Raw genomic sequence first — 18,408 nt, 5'->3', positions numbered from 1 at the left:
AGGCTGCAGAAGGCGAGGCCCAGTGGGCCCTGGGAGAGCAGAGCAGAGACAGGGAGTGCTGGAGGTGCATCCTGGCACTGCTTCCTCGAGGGAAGTTCACTTAGTGGTGGGAACCATGGCGAGACTGAGAGAGCCGTGCTGGAGGCCACAGCCCTCCCAAGGACACCAAGCACGAGGGACAGGATTGGGCCCACGCTGGTGGCAGCAGGGGGGACAAAATGCCCATGGACAGTGGCAGGAGCTGTCACAGCGCCGCAGCCCCAGCCCGGGAGCCATCCCTGTGCCTGGAGTGGGTGGCACTGTCGCTGCTGTCCCGGGCCGAGCCCTGGGCGGCCCCAGCCCCGCGCTGTGCTCTGCGGCTCCGCCAGGAACCCCGAGCGCGGCCGTGCGGGTCCGTCCCGCGGGCGGAGGGCTCCCTCTCGAGGGTCCCGGCCAGCACTGACCGGCCGGCCGCGGGTGAGCCGGCCCCGCCTGTGACACAGAGCGGGCCCCAGGGAGGGACACAGGAGGTGACGAGGCCACCAGCGCGGCCTCGGAGCGGCCACTGGCTCCCTCAGGGCACCGCATTTTCTTCCCGTCATTAATTAGCAGCTGAATCTGTCACTAATTAGTGGTTGGATCCGTCTGTTTCGCTCTGGGAACAGCCGGAGGCGATGGGCACAGCTGTGGCTTGTCCCAGAGCTTGTCCCTCGGCCTCGCTGCGACACCAAAGGTTAACGGGGACTCCCGCAGTGACCTCGCCCTTGGAGGGATAACGCAGCTGGGTACGGAACCTCACAAACATTGGGCACCTGCATCAGGCACTCCGGGGAATTGTGACCTGGAGGTGACATCCCGCCCCCGCCGTGCATCGCGCGGGGTCTCAGGGCTGTTCTTGCTCTGAGTCAAACGCGAACCTCACCCAGGTCACACACTGATGGCACCCCGCGAGCTGCAAGGAGCCGGCAGCCATCATCAACCCCAGCTCCCCGCTCCTCGCAGGAGCCAGCCCGCGCCTCTCCCTCCCCGCCACGGCCCGCTCCTGTCCCCTGTCCCCACGGGGCAGCGCACAATGACCCCCGGCCCGAGGGGCGGCACGGGCCGCTCAGGAAAAGCAGCAGCTGCCCGGTAGTGCGTGGCCGCCTCCCCGGGGGCAGTCCCGGGTTGTCACTGCCGCACACGGTGCGGCACGGCGGGCGCGGGGGGCGGCCACGCTGAGTGACGGAGTGGAGGAAGGAGATGCGGGGGCAGGATGGAGAACAGCGCAGCGCTGGGGCCGTGCGGGGCTGGGGCCAGGGCCCGGGCAGGAGGTGACCTGTCCAGGACACTGTCCCCGCGCCTGGGACATGAGTGACGCAATGGGCACTGACCCCTGCAGGTGACAGCGGCAGGAGCAGAGGACACTGCTGGAGACAGGCGCCCTGGGGCCCCCGGTGCCGCTCCCCGCGGGGATTCGGTGTCACGGCCCTGGGGTATTTGAGGTCACCATTGCTGGACTTGGCCAGGCCCCCAGGACACCTGACGCCTCCCTGGGCCATTGGTCACCACTCGGACGCTTGGTCAGGTCTCAGGACACCGGATCCTTCTCCCCCCACCGCTGCCCAGCGCACTTGGTCGCTCCTAACGCCCGGAGGGGCAGCTCCGGCTGCCAATGGAGCGCGGGGGCGTGGCCGGGGCGGGCGCCCCCAACCAATGGAGCGCGGGGGCGTGGCCGGGGGCGCCCCAAACCAATTGGCCGGGGCGGGTTCGCGCGTTCTGTGGGGCGGTCCTGGGCGGGGTCATTGTGGAAACGTGTTGGGGGCGTATCCTGGGCGAGCAGAGAAGCCAATGAGGCACTGGGGGCGCGTCGCGAGCGGGGGGCGGGGCCAAGTGCTTTAGGGGCGTGTCCGGGGCGGAGCCTCCGGTTCAATGGTGGCGGGGGCGGGCCCGGCGCGGGTCAGTCGGCCCGGACGGTACCGGGCGGTACCAGGATGGGGCCGCCGACGGCCGTGCGGGACCGCGTGGCTGCGGTGCACCGGGGCTCGGCGCTGCCCGAACGGCTTCGGCTCTACGACGGCTGGGCCGCCCTCTACGAGCAGGTACCGGGGACACAGAGGGAACGGGAACGGGGCCGTGGGTGTCCCCGCTGACCGCCGTGTCCCCGCAGGATGTGGCGGCTCTGGAGTACCGGGCGCCGTATCTCGCCGCCGCCTCGCTCGCCTTCGCCTTCCCCGCGCCGCATGCGGAGGCGCGGCTGCTCGACGTGGCCTGTGGCACCGGGCTCGTAGCGCGGGAGGTACCGGCGGGACGGGCCGGGGCTAACGGGACTGGACAGGGCGGGACGGGCTGGGGGTAACGGGACGGGGCGGGGCGGGGGTGACGGTGCCTCTGTCCCCGCAGCTCCACCGGCGCGGGTTCCGCTGCGTGGACGGCGTGGACGGCAGCGCGGGGATGCTGGAGCGGGCGCGGAGCACCGGGCTCTACCAGGAGCTGCGGCTCTGCGTCCTGGGCAGGGAGCCGCTGCCCGCGCCCGCAGGTAATGGGAGGGGGCGGACCCCGGGACCCCTCGGTGACACCCGCGTGTCTCACGGGTGACGGGCCGGCACCGGGCGGGGGAGCCCCGGAGGGACCCCCCGGTGATGCCCCGTGTCCTCGCAGAGCACTACGACGCCGTGACGGTGGTGGGGGCCCTGGGCGAGGGGCAGGTGCCGAGCACGGTGCTGCCGGAGCTGCTGCGGGTCACCAAGCCGGGTAAGGGGGGGCCGCTTCCCCCCGCTCTGGGACCCCCGGCGGGCTGGGATGGGACACCGAGCCCCGGTGGATGCGGGTCCCCCGCTGAGCGCTGGGCCCGTGGCACAGCTGGAACACGGCTTTCTCCATGCTGCCACACACGGGCGATTCATGGGGTCCCTGACCCTGCCCGCTGCCAGGGCTGGGCAGCGGGACAAGGTGGCAGTGAGTAAGGGTGCTGGTGTGTGACAGCTGTGCTCAGGCGGGACATCCCGCCCATGCCCTGCCATCCCCTGTGCTGCCCATCTCTGCCTGCTGTCCTGCCTGTCCCCTGCCCGCTGCCCCGTCCGTGCCCTGTCTGTGCCCGTCCATGCCCTGTCCGTGCCCTCTCCGTGCCCGCTGACTCCGGGCGGGCTCTCGGTGCCTCCCCGTGTCCCCGCTGTGTCAGTGTTACCTTCTCCTGTCCCGCAGGCGGCTTCCTGTGCCTGACGACGAGGAGCAACCCCTCGAACCTGCGGTACAAGGCGGAGCTGGAGGCAGCGCTGGGGCAGCTGGAGCAGAGAGGAGCCTGGCAGAAGCTGCAGGCCCAGGAAGTGGAGTACTGGGAGAGGGCCACCTCCGAGGAGGAGAGCACCCAGGGCACTGGCTACATCTCCGGCGTGGTCTACATCTACCAGAAGTGCCCTGTTCCCAACCTCGAGGAGGGCTGAGAGCTAGCATGGCTCTGGAGGGGGGGTGAGCACTTGACCCTTTGTAAAACAGAGCCCAGTGGCCCCCTCCTGCAGCAAGGCAGCTGCTGGGGGTGACAGAGTTGGGGGAATATTCTGGGGAAATTTCCCCATTCCTTTCCTTGGTTCCTTCTCACCGAGGTCTGGGCTTGGGGCCCTTGTCTGCTGCACAGCACGGGGAGGGTCTCTGGATTCACCAGGGTCTCCTGTGTGCCACCTTTAGCTCTGACATTTAGGTATTGACCCCAACACCTCACCGTTCACCATGGCATCTCACAGACCCACATGGCTGTTCTGAGGCATGTCCAGTCTGGGATTTCTCCCCACCTTCCCCATCTCAGCACTCATGGTCAAATCTGGATCCTTCTCCATCTCCTACCCCCAGAGTCTTTAGCTGGGGACTGCTGGAGGTGGCTCCCCACTGCTGTGTCCTATGGCCTCTCCTCCTCCCTCGGGACCGAGCCAGCCCTGAGGTGCAGGAGCCTCCACATCCAGAGTCAAAGCAGCAACGCCAAGGTGACTCCCAGCTGGAGAGGCTTTCCAAGTGCCACATCTGCCTTGCATCCCACAACAGCTGCTTGAATCTCATTTTCCCACAGCTTTGTAGTTAATGTTCAGGGAGGGGAAATGAGTTTGGAAGGGATTTGGGGAGCTGGCAGCTGCTCCCCACCCAGGAGCCATCCAGCACTGCCTGCCCAGCCTGTTCCCCCAGCCCCTTGCTGGGCTGCCTTCACAATTCCTCCTCCACTGCTCCCTTGGGAAGTTTTTTACCCAAATCTCTTCCTGGAATATTTGGGGTTTTTTTTTCATTTTTCCCTTCCCTCAGACCTGTTCCTGCTTATCCTGTTCCCATGTTCCTGGAGAAGAGGTTGCATCCTTCCCCTCAGGAGCTGTTCTCAGTGTGAGGCAATGGCTGTGTCTGTCCCTGTTCCTCACCCACATCTTCCACACTCACCCTCCCCATGGCTCTTGCCACCCTTCTGCTTTGTACCCCATGTTTTGGGGTCCCTGTGCTCATCAGTCCTACTGCTCCCTCCCCGTTTGTCTCCAACACTGTCCCCTGGGCAGCTGGGGGTTGTGGCTGTGCCCAGCCCTACACTTGCCTGTTCAATAAAGCTCTGTCCCTGCTGTCTGTCGGCTGTGTGTTGTTCCCAGAGCAGTGGGAATGTGCCCCCTCCAGGGTGGGTGGCCAGGAGCTTGGGAGGGGGGATTCAGCCTTTCTCTGGGGTCCCCTCCCAGTTCATGGGGGCTCAGAGCACCTGGTGTCCCCCCGTGCCTCTCTTAGCTCTCAGCATCCTCTCCCTGCCTCTTTCCTGCTGCAAGGAATGCCAGGAGCTGGCAGACTGCTGCTGCTCCCCTTGGGAAGATGGGGATGTTGTAGGTGCTGGAGCACAGCAGCTGGCAGGGCACAGCACCCCCAGGACGCGTCACCATCCTCCCCACACCGCGCTGTTCAAAATGAGCCCAGGCAGCCTTGGTGGCACCAGGATGTTTATAGTCCCTGTCCTGGGGAAGGGCACATGTGGGGACCGTGCTGGGGGTGAGCCAGCGTGGGGATGGGCAGGAGGAGGCAGTGCAGGGGCAGGGTGTGGCACGGGGATGCAGGACCGGGACAGCGGTGCTCTGCCTTGGGCTGGCACCTGGGCACAGTGGCTCACACATAGTCCTTCATGGCATAGCCCATTGGGCCGCAGGTTTTCACTGCCCTGTACTTCTTGGGGTAGGGGTCCTGCTGGGACTGGGATCCTGAGCAGCACAGGACGCCCCCACCGAAGAGCTGCAGGGCACTGGAGGCCCAGCCGATGTAGAGGGCAGCCCCCAGCTCTCTCTTGAGGGCCTCAGGCACCATGGGGTTGTAGAAGTTGCTGACGATGCTGTTGGCAGACCAGGAGACGGGGATGAGCAGCATGATGCTGGCCATGATGAAGATGACGCCTGCCACCGCAGAGATCCTGCTCTTGGTGCCGCTGTCATCCACGCAACGGGTGCAGTCGGCTCCCGAGAGGGCGATGAAGAAGGCAAGGCAGGCCACGAAGATGGAGGTGACCACCAGGGCACGAGCAGCTTGCAGGTCGGAGGTGAGCTCCAGCAGGGAGTCGTAGGCCTTGCACTGCATCTGCCCCGTGCTCTCATAGACGCAGTTCATCCACAGCCCTTCCCAAAACACCTGGGCCACCACGATGTTGGAGCCGATGAAGGCCGTCACCTTCCACATGGGCAGGGCACAGGTGAGGATGGAGCCCAGCCAGCCCAGGGTGGCCATCATCAGTCCTCCCGTCTGCATCGTCATCATCGCCATCAACAGCTCCTGCGGGGACAGGCACGGTGTCACAGGCACAGCCCACAGCCAGGGACAGCGTGGGCTTTGTCTGGTATGCCCTGCTCCCCCCCAGGATGGGAATAGCTGCAGGACAGCATGGGGACACAGGGGACACAGGGACTTGAAGGGCACAGGGACATGAGTGCCATGGGGCGGTGCTGCAGGACAGGATGGGGACACATGTGGCACTGAGGAGCCAGGCCCCAAGCAGGAGCCCCCGTGTGTCACACTGGCCCCTACACTGTCCCCACAGTGCAGCACAGCCTCTGCCATCCCCCCTTCCCAGGCCATGGCAAGTGTCAGGGAAAGCATGGCTTATGGGGGGCTAGGTGGGCCCATCCCCCAGTGCTGCAGAGTGAAACCCCCCACCTCACACCCATCCCATGCCCTGCCCTGGTGGCCACCCCCCGGTGCCCACCCCATGTCCCACTCCAGCACGGGTACTCAGCCTCCCCGGCCACAGGCCTTGTGCCAGGGGCTCAGGGAAGGGCACAGGGCACGGCAGGGAAGGGAAGGCAGCCCCCCACAGCACTCAGCACTGCCTGCTCCCATTCTGGCTTTGCCCTCACAGCCATTCAACAGTGCCCTTTGGACCCAGGATCTCCTCTCCAGGAGAAAAGGGAAATGGATCAGAGCTGAGCTCTGCCCAGAACCCAGGTCTGGGGCTCAGATCTTCTGCGATACCATCCCAGAGAAGCCCAAGAGGGCGAACCCTGGTGAGGAGCTGTGGGGTCACCACAGATGGCATCCCTGGGAGAGGGGTGGCTGGTATAGGGACACATGCTGGGCACACTGGCAGCTCCAACATGGCCACGTGTGACTGCTGTGGCCCTGGCTCAGCCCACATCCAGCTCAGCCCCTCACGGAGCAGAGTTCACCCCTGGGTGCCCGTGCCGTGCTTGGCACCTGGGACCAGCCGGGGTTTTATGGCCCCGAGCTCAGCGGGTATCGGTTGTGCCTGGCACACCCTGCGGCTCCTGCCAGAGGTTTCACCATCATTTCCCATGTCTCGGTTTTGGTTTCTCCAGCTTCTCCTCTCCCGCTGTACACTCACTCCTTACCCAGCACCTTTTATCTCTCAGGAGCCTGATGGACACCCAACACTGGCCTTGGCATCCCCCAGGCCATGAAAGACCCTTTGGGCCCAAATGACAGCCCCTTCCCCCGTGCTGCAGGCAGGCAGGGGCCGGCATGGTGGGCACCATTCCTGGCACCCTTCCCCAGACGGCGGGACCTGGCCACATGCGGCATCCCAAACAGGGCCCACGAGCGCCTGCAGGGGGACAAGTGGTGCCTCCACGGATCCCCGGGGATGCTCGGCAGAGCACTGAGCTCACCTGCCCACTGGCACCACAGGGTTACAGGCATGTTTTCCACCATTCCCGGGCCCAGTGAAGGGACTGTGGAGCTGGGAGCCTTCTAGCCCTCAGATCCAGAAGAGATACCCAGAGCTAGGCGGGGTCACCCCCGTCCCCGCAAACGCCGAGGTGGGAAGGAAGGAAGTAAGGATGTTCCCAAGGCAGAGCAGCGCTTGCCGTGCCGGAAGCGAGATAGGCAAAGCAGCGGGCGCTGCCCACGCCGGGCCCGGGGCGCTCCCGGCCGGGGCTCCGGGCTGGCACCGGGGCCAGCGCGCCCCGACCCGCCCCGGCGGGCGCCCGCCGCCTTCTGCCGGCTCGGGTGGGGAGATCGCGGCGGGTCAGGCGTGGGACAGGCGTGGGACAGCCCTGCAGCCCGTCCGGCGCCGCCAAGGCTCTGTGCCACTGTCACCCCCGGGCGGCCCGAGACGGGAACGGGGAGGGGACGCCAGGGCTGGAACAGGCGGCGGGGATCTCAGGAGACTCCTAAGAACAGATCTGGGTGATCTCTCAGCAGGACGGGAGCCCAGGGCACAGGAGCACCGGGCTGTCCCACCACCGAGGCGGGTGCTGGAGAGCGCAAAGAACACAAGGCACAGCGGGGTGTGAGCAGCTGCCGTTTAATGCGGGAAGGCTGAACGCGGGCAGGGGTACCGTGAGACTGCGCTCCCGCCCCGGGCGCCCCACGCTGGGGCCATGGATGGGGTCGGGTCGGGGGGGACGCCCCCCACCATGCGGGGGCACAGCCCCGCTCCCGCCCCGCCTCCCCGACCGGTTTTCCCAGCCCGGCTGCTGCCGTCCCACTCCCAGGATAATGATGCCCCCGCCCTGGGGAGCTGCCGCGAGAAATCACACTCTGTACGGCCGCTCCGAGCCCCGAAAGTAGGTCAAAGTCATAATTTAGAGATCAGGCAGGTGACAGCCCCTGTCACCCCTCAAGACCCTGCCGGGGTTTGCAGAACCACTACGTCCCTGTAACCACGCGGGACAGGTTCGCGGTCCCTATCAGCACCGACACCGCCACCCACCCCGAGGGACAGACACGTCCCGGGGAGCTTCACGCGGGGAAAGAGAGCCCCGTGCCACCCGTGGGACGGGCTCCTGGGAGCTGTGTCACCACACGGCACACCCCGATACCGGGAGCCAGCTAATGCTCGGGGAGGAGATCAGGTGATGTCTCGGAGAAGATGCCTCAGCTGCGCGCTCCGGGGGGAGCAGAGCCCCCACCGCGGACAGCCAGGACAGGATCTCCTTGTCCCCTGTCTCAACCGAGATTAGAGAACCGGCTGCAACCCCGGTGGAACAAAGGCGGCTCTGTCTGCCTTCCCTCGCACCGCCCCGGCGCCCGGCCAGCCCCAGCCCGGCCGGGGAGGTTTTGCGTGTCCTGGGAGGTCCCTGCGCCCTGGAGCGGCCGGGGGTCCAGGCAGGCGCGGCGGCTCCTACACGTAGTTGCTGGCTGGCAAGGAGCGAGCAGCCGTGAACTTGGCGGAGTAGGGCTTCTCCCCGCGGGGGGGGCAGGTGCAGCACAGGATCCCCCCCCCAAGCAGCAGCAGCGCCGAGGCCGCCCAGCCCACGTAGAGGGACGAGCCCAGGTCCCGCTTCTGCGAGTCAGAGACCAGCGGGTTGTAGAAGTCCTGGATGATGCTGTTGGCTGACCACGAGATGGGGATGAGGATGAGGATACCGGCGACGATGAAGATGATGCCGGAGAAGATCATGACCTTGGCTTTGGCGGTGTCATCCTCCACACAATTGGTGCATTTGCCGCCGGTGACGGCCAGCAGGGTGCCCAGGATGGCCAGGACGATGGCCACCACCACCATGGCACGGGCGGCTTGCAGGTCCTGCGGCAGGGCCAGCATGGAGTCGTAGACCTTGCACTGCATCTGCCCCGTGCTCTGCACCACGCAGCTCATCCACAGCCCTTCCCAGATGATCTGCGCCACCACGATGTTGTTCCCCACGAAGGCCGTCTCCCGCCACATGGGCAGCGCGCAGCACAGGATGGAGGCCAGCCAGCCGATGACAGAGAGGGCGATGCCCAGCACCTGCATCCCCATGGAGGCCATCGCTCGCCGCCTGTTCCCCGCCCGCCTCCCGCCGCGCAGTGCCGGCTGCCGGGACCATGGCAGGCATTTTATGCCTTTGCCGAGGGAGGAGCGCCGCCGCAGCCGCCGGCCTGCCGCCGGCACCGGACGGAGGGGTAGAACCAGTTTCCCGGGATTCTTCCACTTGTATTTCTCCCTGCAGTGATGACACTTAATATCCCGGTTGCTCCCACGGAGGAGGATGCAGGGGACTGGAACCAGGCCACCCTGGTGCAGGAGTGCATCCCATTCCTGTGGGCAGGCAGGACATGCCCAGGGCAGCACTGGGGTTCAGCCCGGGATGCTAAAGGGGAAGAGCCAGTGTCCAGGCACCAGGGTATCTCTGCCATCCCTGCCAGAACCCTCTGCTCCATCCCTTGGATGGGGTCCCCTCACGCCTTCATGCCTCAACTTCCCTCCAGCTCATAGGCCAGCCTCTGGCCCCCCATGGCCCCATGCCGGGGGAGGAGCACATTGTTCCCTCTGGCTGCTGGGCTCCATGCCCGGCAGGACACAAGCGGCTCTTGTTTGCTCCTTGGCATCCATACCAGCACTTGCAGCCCTCCATTAGGCCTCGGGCAGGAGGTGCCACCGCCCAGACCCACAAACCGGTTGGAGCGGCTGCCATTTCCCCACAAAGGAGAGACGGCACTGCCTGGGGCTACAGGGGGGCAGACCCCAAACCCAGCTCACCTGTGCTCCAGTGCCAAGCCAGGGTTCACACAGCCACCCTCAGCCCCAGCTCTGCCTGTGTCCCACTGCCTGCGTGGTGGGGTTGGGTGGGTTGGGGCTACGGGGGGGAAATGCAGCCTCGAGCTGTCCCAGAGCCATACCCACTGATCCCACTGATCACATCCAGAGCCACACCCACTGATCCCAGTGCTGATGCCAGTACCAATGCCAACACTGATGCCATGCTGATGCTGACCTGTCCTCTTTAAATCCATGACTCCCACATGGGCTCCCTCCATACTCCCTCCAAGCCCCTGCACAGGCACAGCACGACACCAGAAAGATGGCACAGACAGACAGACGGACATTGCACTGTTTCATCACCCTAGCTTAATCCTGGGCCCCAGGAAAAGATAAGAGGCAGTGCAGTAATCTTAGTTTTCCTGAGCACTGGGTTACCATCACAATTCAATCATTTGTTCTTATTGCTTGGTGGGACGGACTCTGGAGCTGGTACTGCTCGTGCCAGGATGTCCCTGGGCATCATGTCCCAGTGTGGTGGGACAAGCCTGGTGGCCCATGCACTGTGGTGCCAGGAGGATGCCTGGGGACACCCACGTCTCACAGCAGACCCCAGCCTAGGGAGATGATCATGGTCCTGCCTGCCCGACCTGTGCCAGAGGAGCTGCCCAGGCTCCGTCCCTCTGTCCTGCTGGAACGCCCGCATTGTTCACATACCAGTGTGTCTACCCTGCGGCCAGAACCTTGTGGTCAAGGGCTCCCTTTAATCTACAAGGCTCCGGAGCATCCCCGCCGGGGCCAGACTCTGCCTGAGGCTTTCCCCTCCCGGCCGGCTGCCGTAACCACCGCAGTGTTTGGGGTTGGAGAGAGGCACACGCCCTCCTGTGTGTGTGTGTGTGTGTGTGCGCGTGTGTGTGTGTGTGTGTGGCTCCCAGCGGCACGGCGTCCCCGCAGGCACGTGGGGACATGTCTCTGGGCTGGGGACAAATGGCAAGGTGGGGACAGGGACTCCCCCGCGCACGGAGCATCAAAGCTTGAGCTGCTCATCTCGCCCTCGGAGGCAGAGCAGGCGCCAGCACGGCCTCTGACAGCCAATTACTGTAATTAATGCTGGAACGTGACATATATTCCACCTGGCAGCTGCCACGCAGGGGCAGCCCCTGTGCCCTTCCCCACATTCCCGAGTGACACACCCACCCGGACAGCACTGCTGGCCCCGCGTCCCCAGCACTGCAGGACAGACAGACACCAGCTTGGCATGGAGGATCAGCAGCCGACCCCAGAGCCCTTGGAGCCTGAGGATGGTGGTGCAGTACAGGTGGGACCACCAAGCGCCTCAGGACATGCCATCCAGGACAACCACTCCACAGACACCAGCCCCACACGGACACCAGCCCCACAGCCCTATCCCAATGCTCATTCCTAGGGCATCCTGCAGGACCCCAGTCCCGGATTTTCCCAAGTGTCACCTGCAAGAAGCCATGGCACAGGCACACGTCCTGGTGGGACCACAGCCCACTTGCTCAGCAGGAAGCTCCTCCACCCCAAAACAGGCTGCTCAACACATTCAACCCATCCTGAGCCTTCACCACCCAGCACCTGCCCCAGCATCCAGACAGCCATGGATGCCCTGCCCCAAATGCAGTGGGATTTGAAGGACATGCAGGAGCCTGGGTTCCCATCCCTGTTACACTGCGCTAACAGGGTTTGTGAGGGCAGAGCTCCCGTTCTGGCACATCCATCAGGAAAAGCTTCTGACACTTTTTCTGTATTCACCAGCATGGGGACACACTGCAGCCCCTCAGCTGGGCAGTGAGGCCATTCCCAGGCAGGAAGGTGACATTAAACACAGTGTCACCACAATGCCAGACACTGCTGGGTGCACAGCAGAGGCTGTGTCACCCTGGCCTTGCTCAGGGTGGAGGACACACCGCAGGGAGAGGGCTTGGGGCATGAATCTCCTGCCAAAAAGGTCTTGGGAACACCTCCACCCAGGACATGAGTGTCAGTCCCACCTCATATAGCCCACACCACTGAGCCGAGAGCCCCTCATCCCCCAGGACCCACACATGGACCCACCAACCTGGCTACCTCAAGGTCCCAAAGAGGCAGGTGAGACTTGCCAGCAAATGATGATCCACCGGGATCTCTGGCTTCACATCTGCCAAGCAAGGCACGGCCAACAACCCTCCCACTCAGCCTGTGAGGAGCGGGGCAGCTTCTCCCCGCTGGAGGCTGAGGATTAGTTACCGACAGCCCAGAGACTGAATGTTCCCAAAAAACATCCTTGCCCAACATAAATCCCTCCGACCCACTCAAAAATGCACAGTCAGGTTGTTTGTCGCTGGGGGAAAGCAAAGTCTTATCGGGAGGGGAGCCGCACGCCGGGACCTGTGGGGTCCCTGCAGGGAGAGAAGGGACCTTCGGCCTGAAGTCGCTCTGAAAGTCAAAACTCTGTCCAGTTTCTATGCAACAAGTGGCTCCCGACAGGGAAACCACCCCTAAGCGCTGCCAGGGTGGCTGGCGAAGGGATGGGGGAGATGATGGACCAGGAAGGGGGTCACGGCGGTGCAATGGGGGTGTCCCCACCGGCGATGCTCGGAGGAAGCGGGATGTCACGGCAAAGCCCTGGGGAACACGGTCCGATCTGCCGGGGTGGGGATGCCGGGGCACGGTCCAGCATCCCGCAGCGAACCCCCCGACACATCCCGCTGGTCCGTGTCCCCGCCGCCCCCAGCCCCGAGTGCCGCAGCCGCCTCCCCGCCCCGCCGGCAGACAGAGCTGCCATTGATGCTCGGAGCCGCCTCACCTGCTCCCGCCGCGCCGAAGGGGCTCCAACAATGGGCTGCCTGTGTGCCCTGGCCGGGGCAGAGCCAGCAGCCCCGCGCCTGAAATATAAGCAGCCGAGGCGGCATTTAGCGCCCCGGCCCCGCTGCCCCGGGGGAAAAGCGCCGGCGTTCCCGACCGCAGCGGCGGGAACACCCCGGCCCCGCCGCACACGTGAGCGGGACGCGGCCCCGCGGCCCCGGGGCGGTTTCTGCCGTCACCTCCCGCGCACCCCCGGGTGCTGCCGGTGCGTGGATGGGGGATGCTGCAGTGGGTGCCCCCCTGTCAGCGCAGGTGGCCTTCCATTGGGGCCACCAAACCGGTGATGCTGCCGTGACCTTTGGGTCTGACATTTGCTCGGGGTCTCTGCATCACAGCAGAGAAAACCTGTCCCCGTGTCACCAGAGTTCTTGCAGCCACCACACTTTGTCCCCATCCCGAGGGACTTGGATAATCCTCATCCCTCCCCAGCTGTGTGGAAGTGCAGAGGGACTGCTCTGGGGAGGGAGATGCAGTGCTTGGGATGGGGGTGCTCTCAGGAATCCCCCAGGGACGCTGGTCCTGCTCAGCTCCTCAGTAAACACCAGTGCTCTGGTTTGCTCACCACAAGAATGTGTCCTGCCGGGGGTGGCCAGCAACCCGAAACCCCGGTGATTTGCCCCTTCCTCCGTCGTGAGTCAGGCGGCGGCAGCTGCCCCAGGCCGGCACGACAGCGGGCACAGCCTGTACTTTGGGCAATTTGGGATGACAAAGTGGGGACGCCGCGTGTGGGGCTCTGATTGCAGGCTCGGGGGCTGTGGTGTTTCACTGCCCTGTCCCACCCCAGCTCTGCCCCAGTAGCTCCTATCCCATACACCTGCCTTGAGTATCCCACTCTTCCCCTGCCCCACAGCCCTACCTAGAATATCTTCCCTGTCCCATATCCCTATCCAGAGGTATCCCTCTCTCCTATGTGGGTTATCTTCCCTGCCCCATGCCCTGCTATTGAGTATTCCCATTGTTCCACAGACTTGGGGGTATAGCCCTGCCCCTACTTCTGTGCCCCACAGCCCTGTCTGGGGTGCCAACTCCCCTTCCTTATACCCCAGCCCTGCCTGGGGTCCCCTCCTGGCCCAGAGCCCTGCCAGGGGAACCCCTGCCCACAGCCTCATGTGCACTGGGGGAGGGTGTGTGTGAGTGCACCTGTACCACTGCCTGTTCACCTCTGCTTCTGTGTCAGTGTCTGGCTGTGTGAGTCTGAGTCTGTCTGGGAGTCTGCGTCTGTGTGTCTGAATCTACGTGTCTGTGAGTCTGTGTGTCTGTGAATCTGTCCGTGTGTCTGTCTGTCTCCATGTGTCTGTGTGTCCGAGTCTGTCGCTGTGTGTCTGTGTGTCTATGTGTCCATGTGTTTCTGTGCGCAGCTGCATGCCGGGGCGCTGCTGCCAGCAGAGGGGGTGTGTGCGTGTGTGTGTGTGTGTGTGTGTGCCTGCACCTGTGTGTGTCTGTGTGTGTGTGTGCCTGCACCTGTGTGTGTGTCTGTGTGTGTATGTGTGTGTGTGCCTGCACCTGTGTGTGTGTGTGTGTGTGTGTGTGTGTGTGTGTGTGTGTGTATGTGTGTCTGTGTGTGTCTGTGTGTGTGTGTGCCTGCACCTGTGTTGTGTGTGTGTAGTGTGTGTGTGTGTTTGTGTGTGTATGTGTGTCGTGTGTGTCTGTGTGTGTGTCTGTGTGTGTCTGTGTGTGTGTGTGCCTGTACCTGTGTGTGTGTGTGTGTGTGTGTGTGTGTGTGTGTGTGTGTGTGTGTGTGTGTGTGTGTGTGTGTGTGCCTGCACCTGTGTGTGTGTCTGTGTGTGTGTGTGCCTGCACCTGTGTGTTCGTGGTGTGTGTATGTGTGTGTGTGTGTGTGTTTGTGTATGTGTGTGTGTGCCTGCACCTGTGTGTTCGTGGTGTGTGTATGTGTGTGTGTGTGTGTGTGTTTGTGTCTGTGTGTGTCTGTGTGTCTGTGCGTGTGTGTGTGTGCCTGCACCTGTGTGTGTGTATGTGTGTGTGTCTGAATGTGTGTGTGTATGTGGGGGGGGGTTGCCTGTAGCTGTGTGTTTGTGTGTCTGTACCTGTGTGTCTGTCTGTGTGTCTGTGTGTGTCTGTACCTGTCTGTGTCTGTGCATCTGTACCTGTCTGTCTGTCTGTCTGTACCTGTCTGTGTCTGTGTGTGTCTGTACCTGTCTGTGTGTCTGTGTGTGTCTCTGTACCTGTGTCTGTCTGTGTGTCTGTCTGTGTGTGTCTGTACCTGTCTGTGTGTCTGTCTGTGTGTGTCTGTCTGTGTGCCTGTACCTGTGTCTGTGTGTGTCTGTCCCCGTCAGTGTGTGTCTGTCTGTGTGTCTGTACCTGTCAGTGTGTCTGTGTGTGTCTGTACCTGTCTGTGTGTCTGTGTGCCTGTATCTGTGTGCCTGTACCTGTCTGTGTGTGTTCAGCTGCCGTGTGTGCACTCCCCCACCCGTGGCTGTGGGCACTCCCTGCCTGCACCCGTGGGCCCCTGGGCAGCCCGGCCCCCTGTGCTGGCCGCTGGCAGCCCGGCCCTGTGGCAGCACGGCACCGTGCACACCCAGCCCGAGGGCCGGGACCCCCAGCGCCCCAGCAGGGGCACAGAACCCTGGGGGCTGCTTGCACGGGCTGGGTCTGCCCTGGGTACCCCCGGCTGGCTGTGGGGATTTTTGCTGTCCTCGAGGGGGTGATCACAGTACACTGGGGCGGCACAAGCTCACCCAGCCAAGTACAGGATATTTTTGGGATGTTGTGGGTTGGCAGAGGCTGGATATGGGGGTATTGGGGTGTCACAGTGTGGTGGAGGTCAGACATGGGGTGCTGCAGGGGGCTGGAGGTCAGGGTGGGTGGATATGGGGTGCTGGGGTGACATGGGGTGACAACAGCTGACCCAGATACATATTGGGTATCAGGGTGCTGTGGGGTGACCCCACTGGATGTGGGGTTCAGGGTGCTGCAGGGCAATAGAAGGTGACCCACCAGATACTGGGTATCAGAGCGCTGTGTGGCACCCACATACACCCCTCTGGCTATGGGGCGTTGGGATGCTCTGGGGGCACCCAACCCCAAGCCCTCTGGCTGTGGGATATCAGGGCACTGTGGGGCACAGCCAGGCATTGCAGGGCTCCCCCCCCATCCCAACTGCACGGCGCCAGCTGCCAGCATCCCACTGCGCTCTTGAGTAGTTAATAAGTTGTAGAGGAGATTTTTGGAGCAGGCAGGGAACAGGTAGGAGCAAGCCTGTGTCCAGCAATCACATTCCTGGGGGAGGGGGATTGGAAGCACTGGCACTACCCCCAGCATGCAAGGCTGGGGGGGAAACATGCACCTCACAGCCATGGGGCTGTTGCTGCCAGGTCTGAAGGGATTGCTCATGCCTTGGGATATTTTTCCCTTTGCCGAGTGCCAGCTCAGGTTGTCAGGGTGATGCTGCTGGGGTGGTTACGTGCATTATCTGCTTCCTTCAAGGTCACAAGACTTGTGCAGGATGAGTAAAGATATTTATCAGTCAGTCAGAGGATCTCTGACTGTGCTCCTGGCCCAGCAGGGTGGGAACAGGAGGGGCCAGGCTGAAGGGGTTCCTGCAGGGCCAGGAGCACCCACAGGTCCCCTGGAATGGTGACACAAACTCACGGCATGGCGGAGGGGTTGCACTTTGCACGGTGATGCAAAGGTGCCCAACGCTCACCGAACCCCAGTTAAACATGAGCACTGACAACACTACAGAAATCAAACCCTGACCTGCCACATTTCCTCCGTGGGGGAAAGGTGAACCCTAGGGATTTCCAGGTTCACAGAAGGGGTTTGGTGGGAATGAGCGCGCTGCTAGTGCTTCCTGATACCCATCGGCCGAAACCAGGCGATGGCCGTGGCAGGTGGCATTTCTCCTCCTCCCGCCCTTCTCTGGTTACCCGGCGCCATCTCTGCAAACAAAGGGGAGGGTGTGGGACACAGGTGACGGTGACGGAGGAGCAGAGAGGAGCGTCCAGCAGCCAGCACAGAAACCCCACCCCGGGGCCAGCCCATATAAATAGCACTGCGCACAGGTGTAAGCTGATCCCCCAGCTGCGAGCGGCGGCGGGTGGTGGCGACGGTCTCGGTCCGTGGGTTCTTCTCTGCCATCGCCTGGAGCGCGTCACTGAACCGTCCACCATGTCGATGGGGCTGGAGATCGGCGGCGTGGCCTTGTCGGTGCTGGGTTGGTTGTGCAGCATCATCTGCTGCGCGTTGCCCATGTGGAAGGTGTCGGCCTTCATCGGCAACAACATCGTGACGGCCCAGATCATCTGGGAAGGGCTGTGGATGAACTGTGTGGTGCAGAGCACGGGGCAGATGCAGTGCAAGGTCTACGACTCCATGCTGGCGCTCCCTCAGGACCTGCAAGCCGCCCGCGCCCTGCTGGTGGTGGCCATCATCTTGGCCGTGCTGGGCTTAATGGTGGCCATCGTGGGCGCCCAGTGCACCCGCTGCGTGGAGGACGAGAGCACCAAAGCCAAGATCACCATCGTCTCCGGCGTCATCTTCCTCCTCTCTGGCGTCTTGACCCTCATCCCTGTCTGCTGGTCGGCCAACACCATCATCCGGGATTTCTACAACCCGCTGGTGATCGAAGCGCAGAAGCGGGAGCTGGGCACCTCGCTCTACGTGGGCTGGGCGGCCTCCGCACTCCTGCTGCTGGGGGGGGGCCTGCTCTGCTGCTCCTGCCCCCCCAAAGACGACAGGTACCCCACAAGCAAGGTGGCCTACTCCGCCCCACGCTCCGCCGTCACCAGCTACGACAAGAGGAACTATGTCTGAGCCCCCCCAGGGTCCCCCGGCCCCCCTCGATATCCCCCACCCCACCCACCCACCCTGGGACCCTCATTGCCCTCCGTGGGGCCCGGGGGCGGCAGCGCCGGGGCGGGGGGAGGCGCGAAGGAGGGGACGGGTGCGGGGTCAGGGCCGGGCTGTGTAAATAGAGACAGTTTCGGTTAAACACGAGGCAGTTTCGGGTCGGCGGGAGAAGCGGCACTCGGCGAGGTCCTGCCATGCCGGTGGGGCGGGATGAGGACGGGACAGGGACGGGGCCCCCTGCTGTGTCCCCCCATCGCTGCTGGCCCGGCACCGTCTGTCCCTGTTACGCGTGGTCTGTACCGGTTACATTTGTCAATAAACGTGTCCTGTTTTGCTACCCGAGTGTCCTTGACGTGTGCGGCACGATCGAGGTGGGCACGGGGAGGGGGAACACGGCGGCCCAGCCCCCCAAGGCACCTGCTACGGCGGCACCCGAGCGGCACCGGGCTGGGGACAGAGGGCTCAGCCGAGCGCGCCGGGCGCCCCTGCTCGGCGTGGAGACCCGTTGTCCCCGCGCATTCCAGGGGCAGCTCTCCGGGAACGGTCGGGGCGGGAAGCAGCGGAGGAGCCGCTGGATGCCGCAGGGACACTCCCTGCCCGCAGTCCAAAGTCTGGGGCCGCCGGGGGGGCCGCGAAGCGCTTCCCTCGCCCGGGAGCCGCGCTGGGGCGAGGCCGCCCTGTTCGGCCGCTCCCTCCCGCCCGCCGCCACGCTCCAGCGGCCAGGGACAAAGGGGCAGGAGCCGCCGCAGGAGCGCGGGGCCGGTCCTGGGGAAAGCGAGGCCGGGGGCGGTGAGTGCGGGACCGAGCCCGCCGGTCCCGCTGTGCCTACGGGCGACAGCGGGCAGAAGGGCCGTGCGGAA

General features: G+C 64.1%; 4 protein-coding genes across 5 annotated transcripts; 2 read left to right on the top strand and 2 right to left on the bottom strand.

The window, feature by feature from the left end:
- Window positions 1-1,873: 1,873 nt before the first annotated feature.
- Window positions 1,874-4,548, top strand: METTL27 (methyltransferase like 27). 2 transcript variants are annotated; one of them, XM_064729395.1, is made up of 6 exons: window positions 1,885-2,057; window positions 2,126-2,254; window positions 2,359-2,494; window positions 2,617-2,709; window positions 3,160-3,423; window positions 4,243-4,548. In XM_064729395.1, the coding sequence occupies exons 1-5, from the start codon at window positions 1,950-1,952 to the stop codon at window positions 3,396-3,398; spliced, it is 705 nt and encodes a 234-aa protein (XP_064585465.1). In that variant the 5' UTR covers window positions 1,885-1,949; the 3' UTR covers window positions 3,399-3,423; window positions 4,243-4,548. The 2 variants fall into 2 exon arrangements, with proteins under 2 accessions (XP_064585464.1, XP_064585465.1); XM_064729394.1 differs by having other exon boundaries at window positions 1,874-2,057; window positions 3,160-4,548.
- A 424-nt stretch (window positions 4,549-4,972) lies between these two features.
- LOC135455861 (claudin-4-like) lies at window positions 4,973-12,814 on the bottom strand. The gene is made up of 2 exons (XM_064729396.1): window positions 12,681-12,814; window positions 4,973-5,724 (listed from the first exon to the last, which is right to left on the bottom strand). Exon 2 carries the CDS (start codon window positions 5,713-5,715, stop codon window positions 5,071-5,073), a length of 645 nt encoding a protein of 214 aa, XP_064585466.1. The 5' UTR covers window positions 5,716-5,724; window positions 12,681-12,814; the 3' UTR covers window positions 4,973-5,070.
- On the bottom strand, window positions 7,890-9,160 carry LOC135455737 (claudin-4-like). Its single transcript, XM_064729183.1, has one exon. The coding sequence runs from the start codon at window positions 9,158-9,160 to the stop codon at window positions 8,531-8,533; it is 630 nt and encodes a 209-aa protein (XP_064585253.1). The 3' UTR covers window positions 7,890-8,530.
- A 3,991-nt stretch (window positions 12,815-16,805) lies between the features above and the next one.
- CLDN3 (claudin 3) lies at window positions 16,806-17,556 on the top strand. Its single transcript, XM_064729199.1, has one exon. The coding sequence runs from the start codon at window positions 16,868-16,870 to the stop codon at window positions 17,510-17,512; it is 645 nt and encodes a 214-aa protein (XP_064585269.1). The 5' UTR covers window positions 16,806-16,867; the 3' UTR covers window positions 17,513-17,556.
- Window positions 17,557-18,408: the final 852 nt, after the last annotated feature.

Source organism: Zonotrichia leucophrys, chromosome 19 (assembly GCF_028769735.1).
Source record: "Zonotrichia leucophrys gambelii isolate GWCS_2022_RI chromosome 19, RI_Zleu_2.0, whole genome shotgun sequence".
Classification (NCBI taxonomy): domain Eukaryota; kingdom Metazoa; phylum Chordata; class Aves; order Passeriformes; family Passerellidae; genus Zonotrichia; species Zonotrichia leucophrys.
Note: the sequence above shows the minus strand (reverse complement) of the source record. Positions and strands in the feature narration are given on the sequence as shown.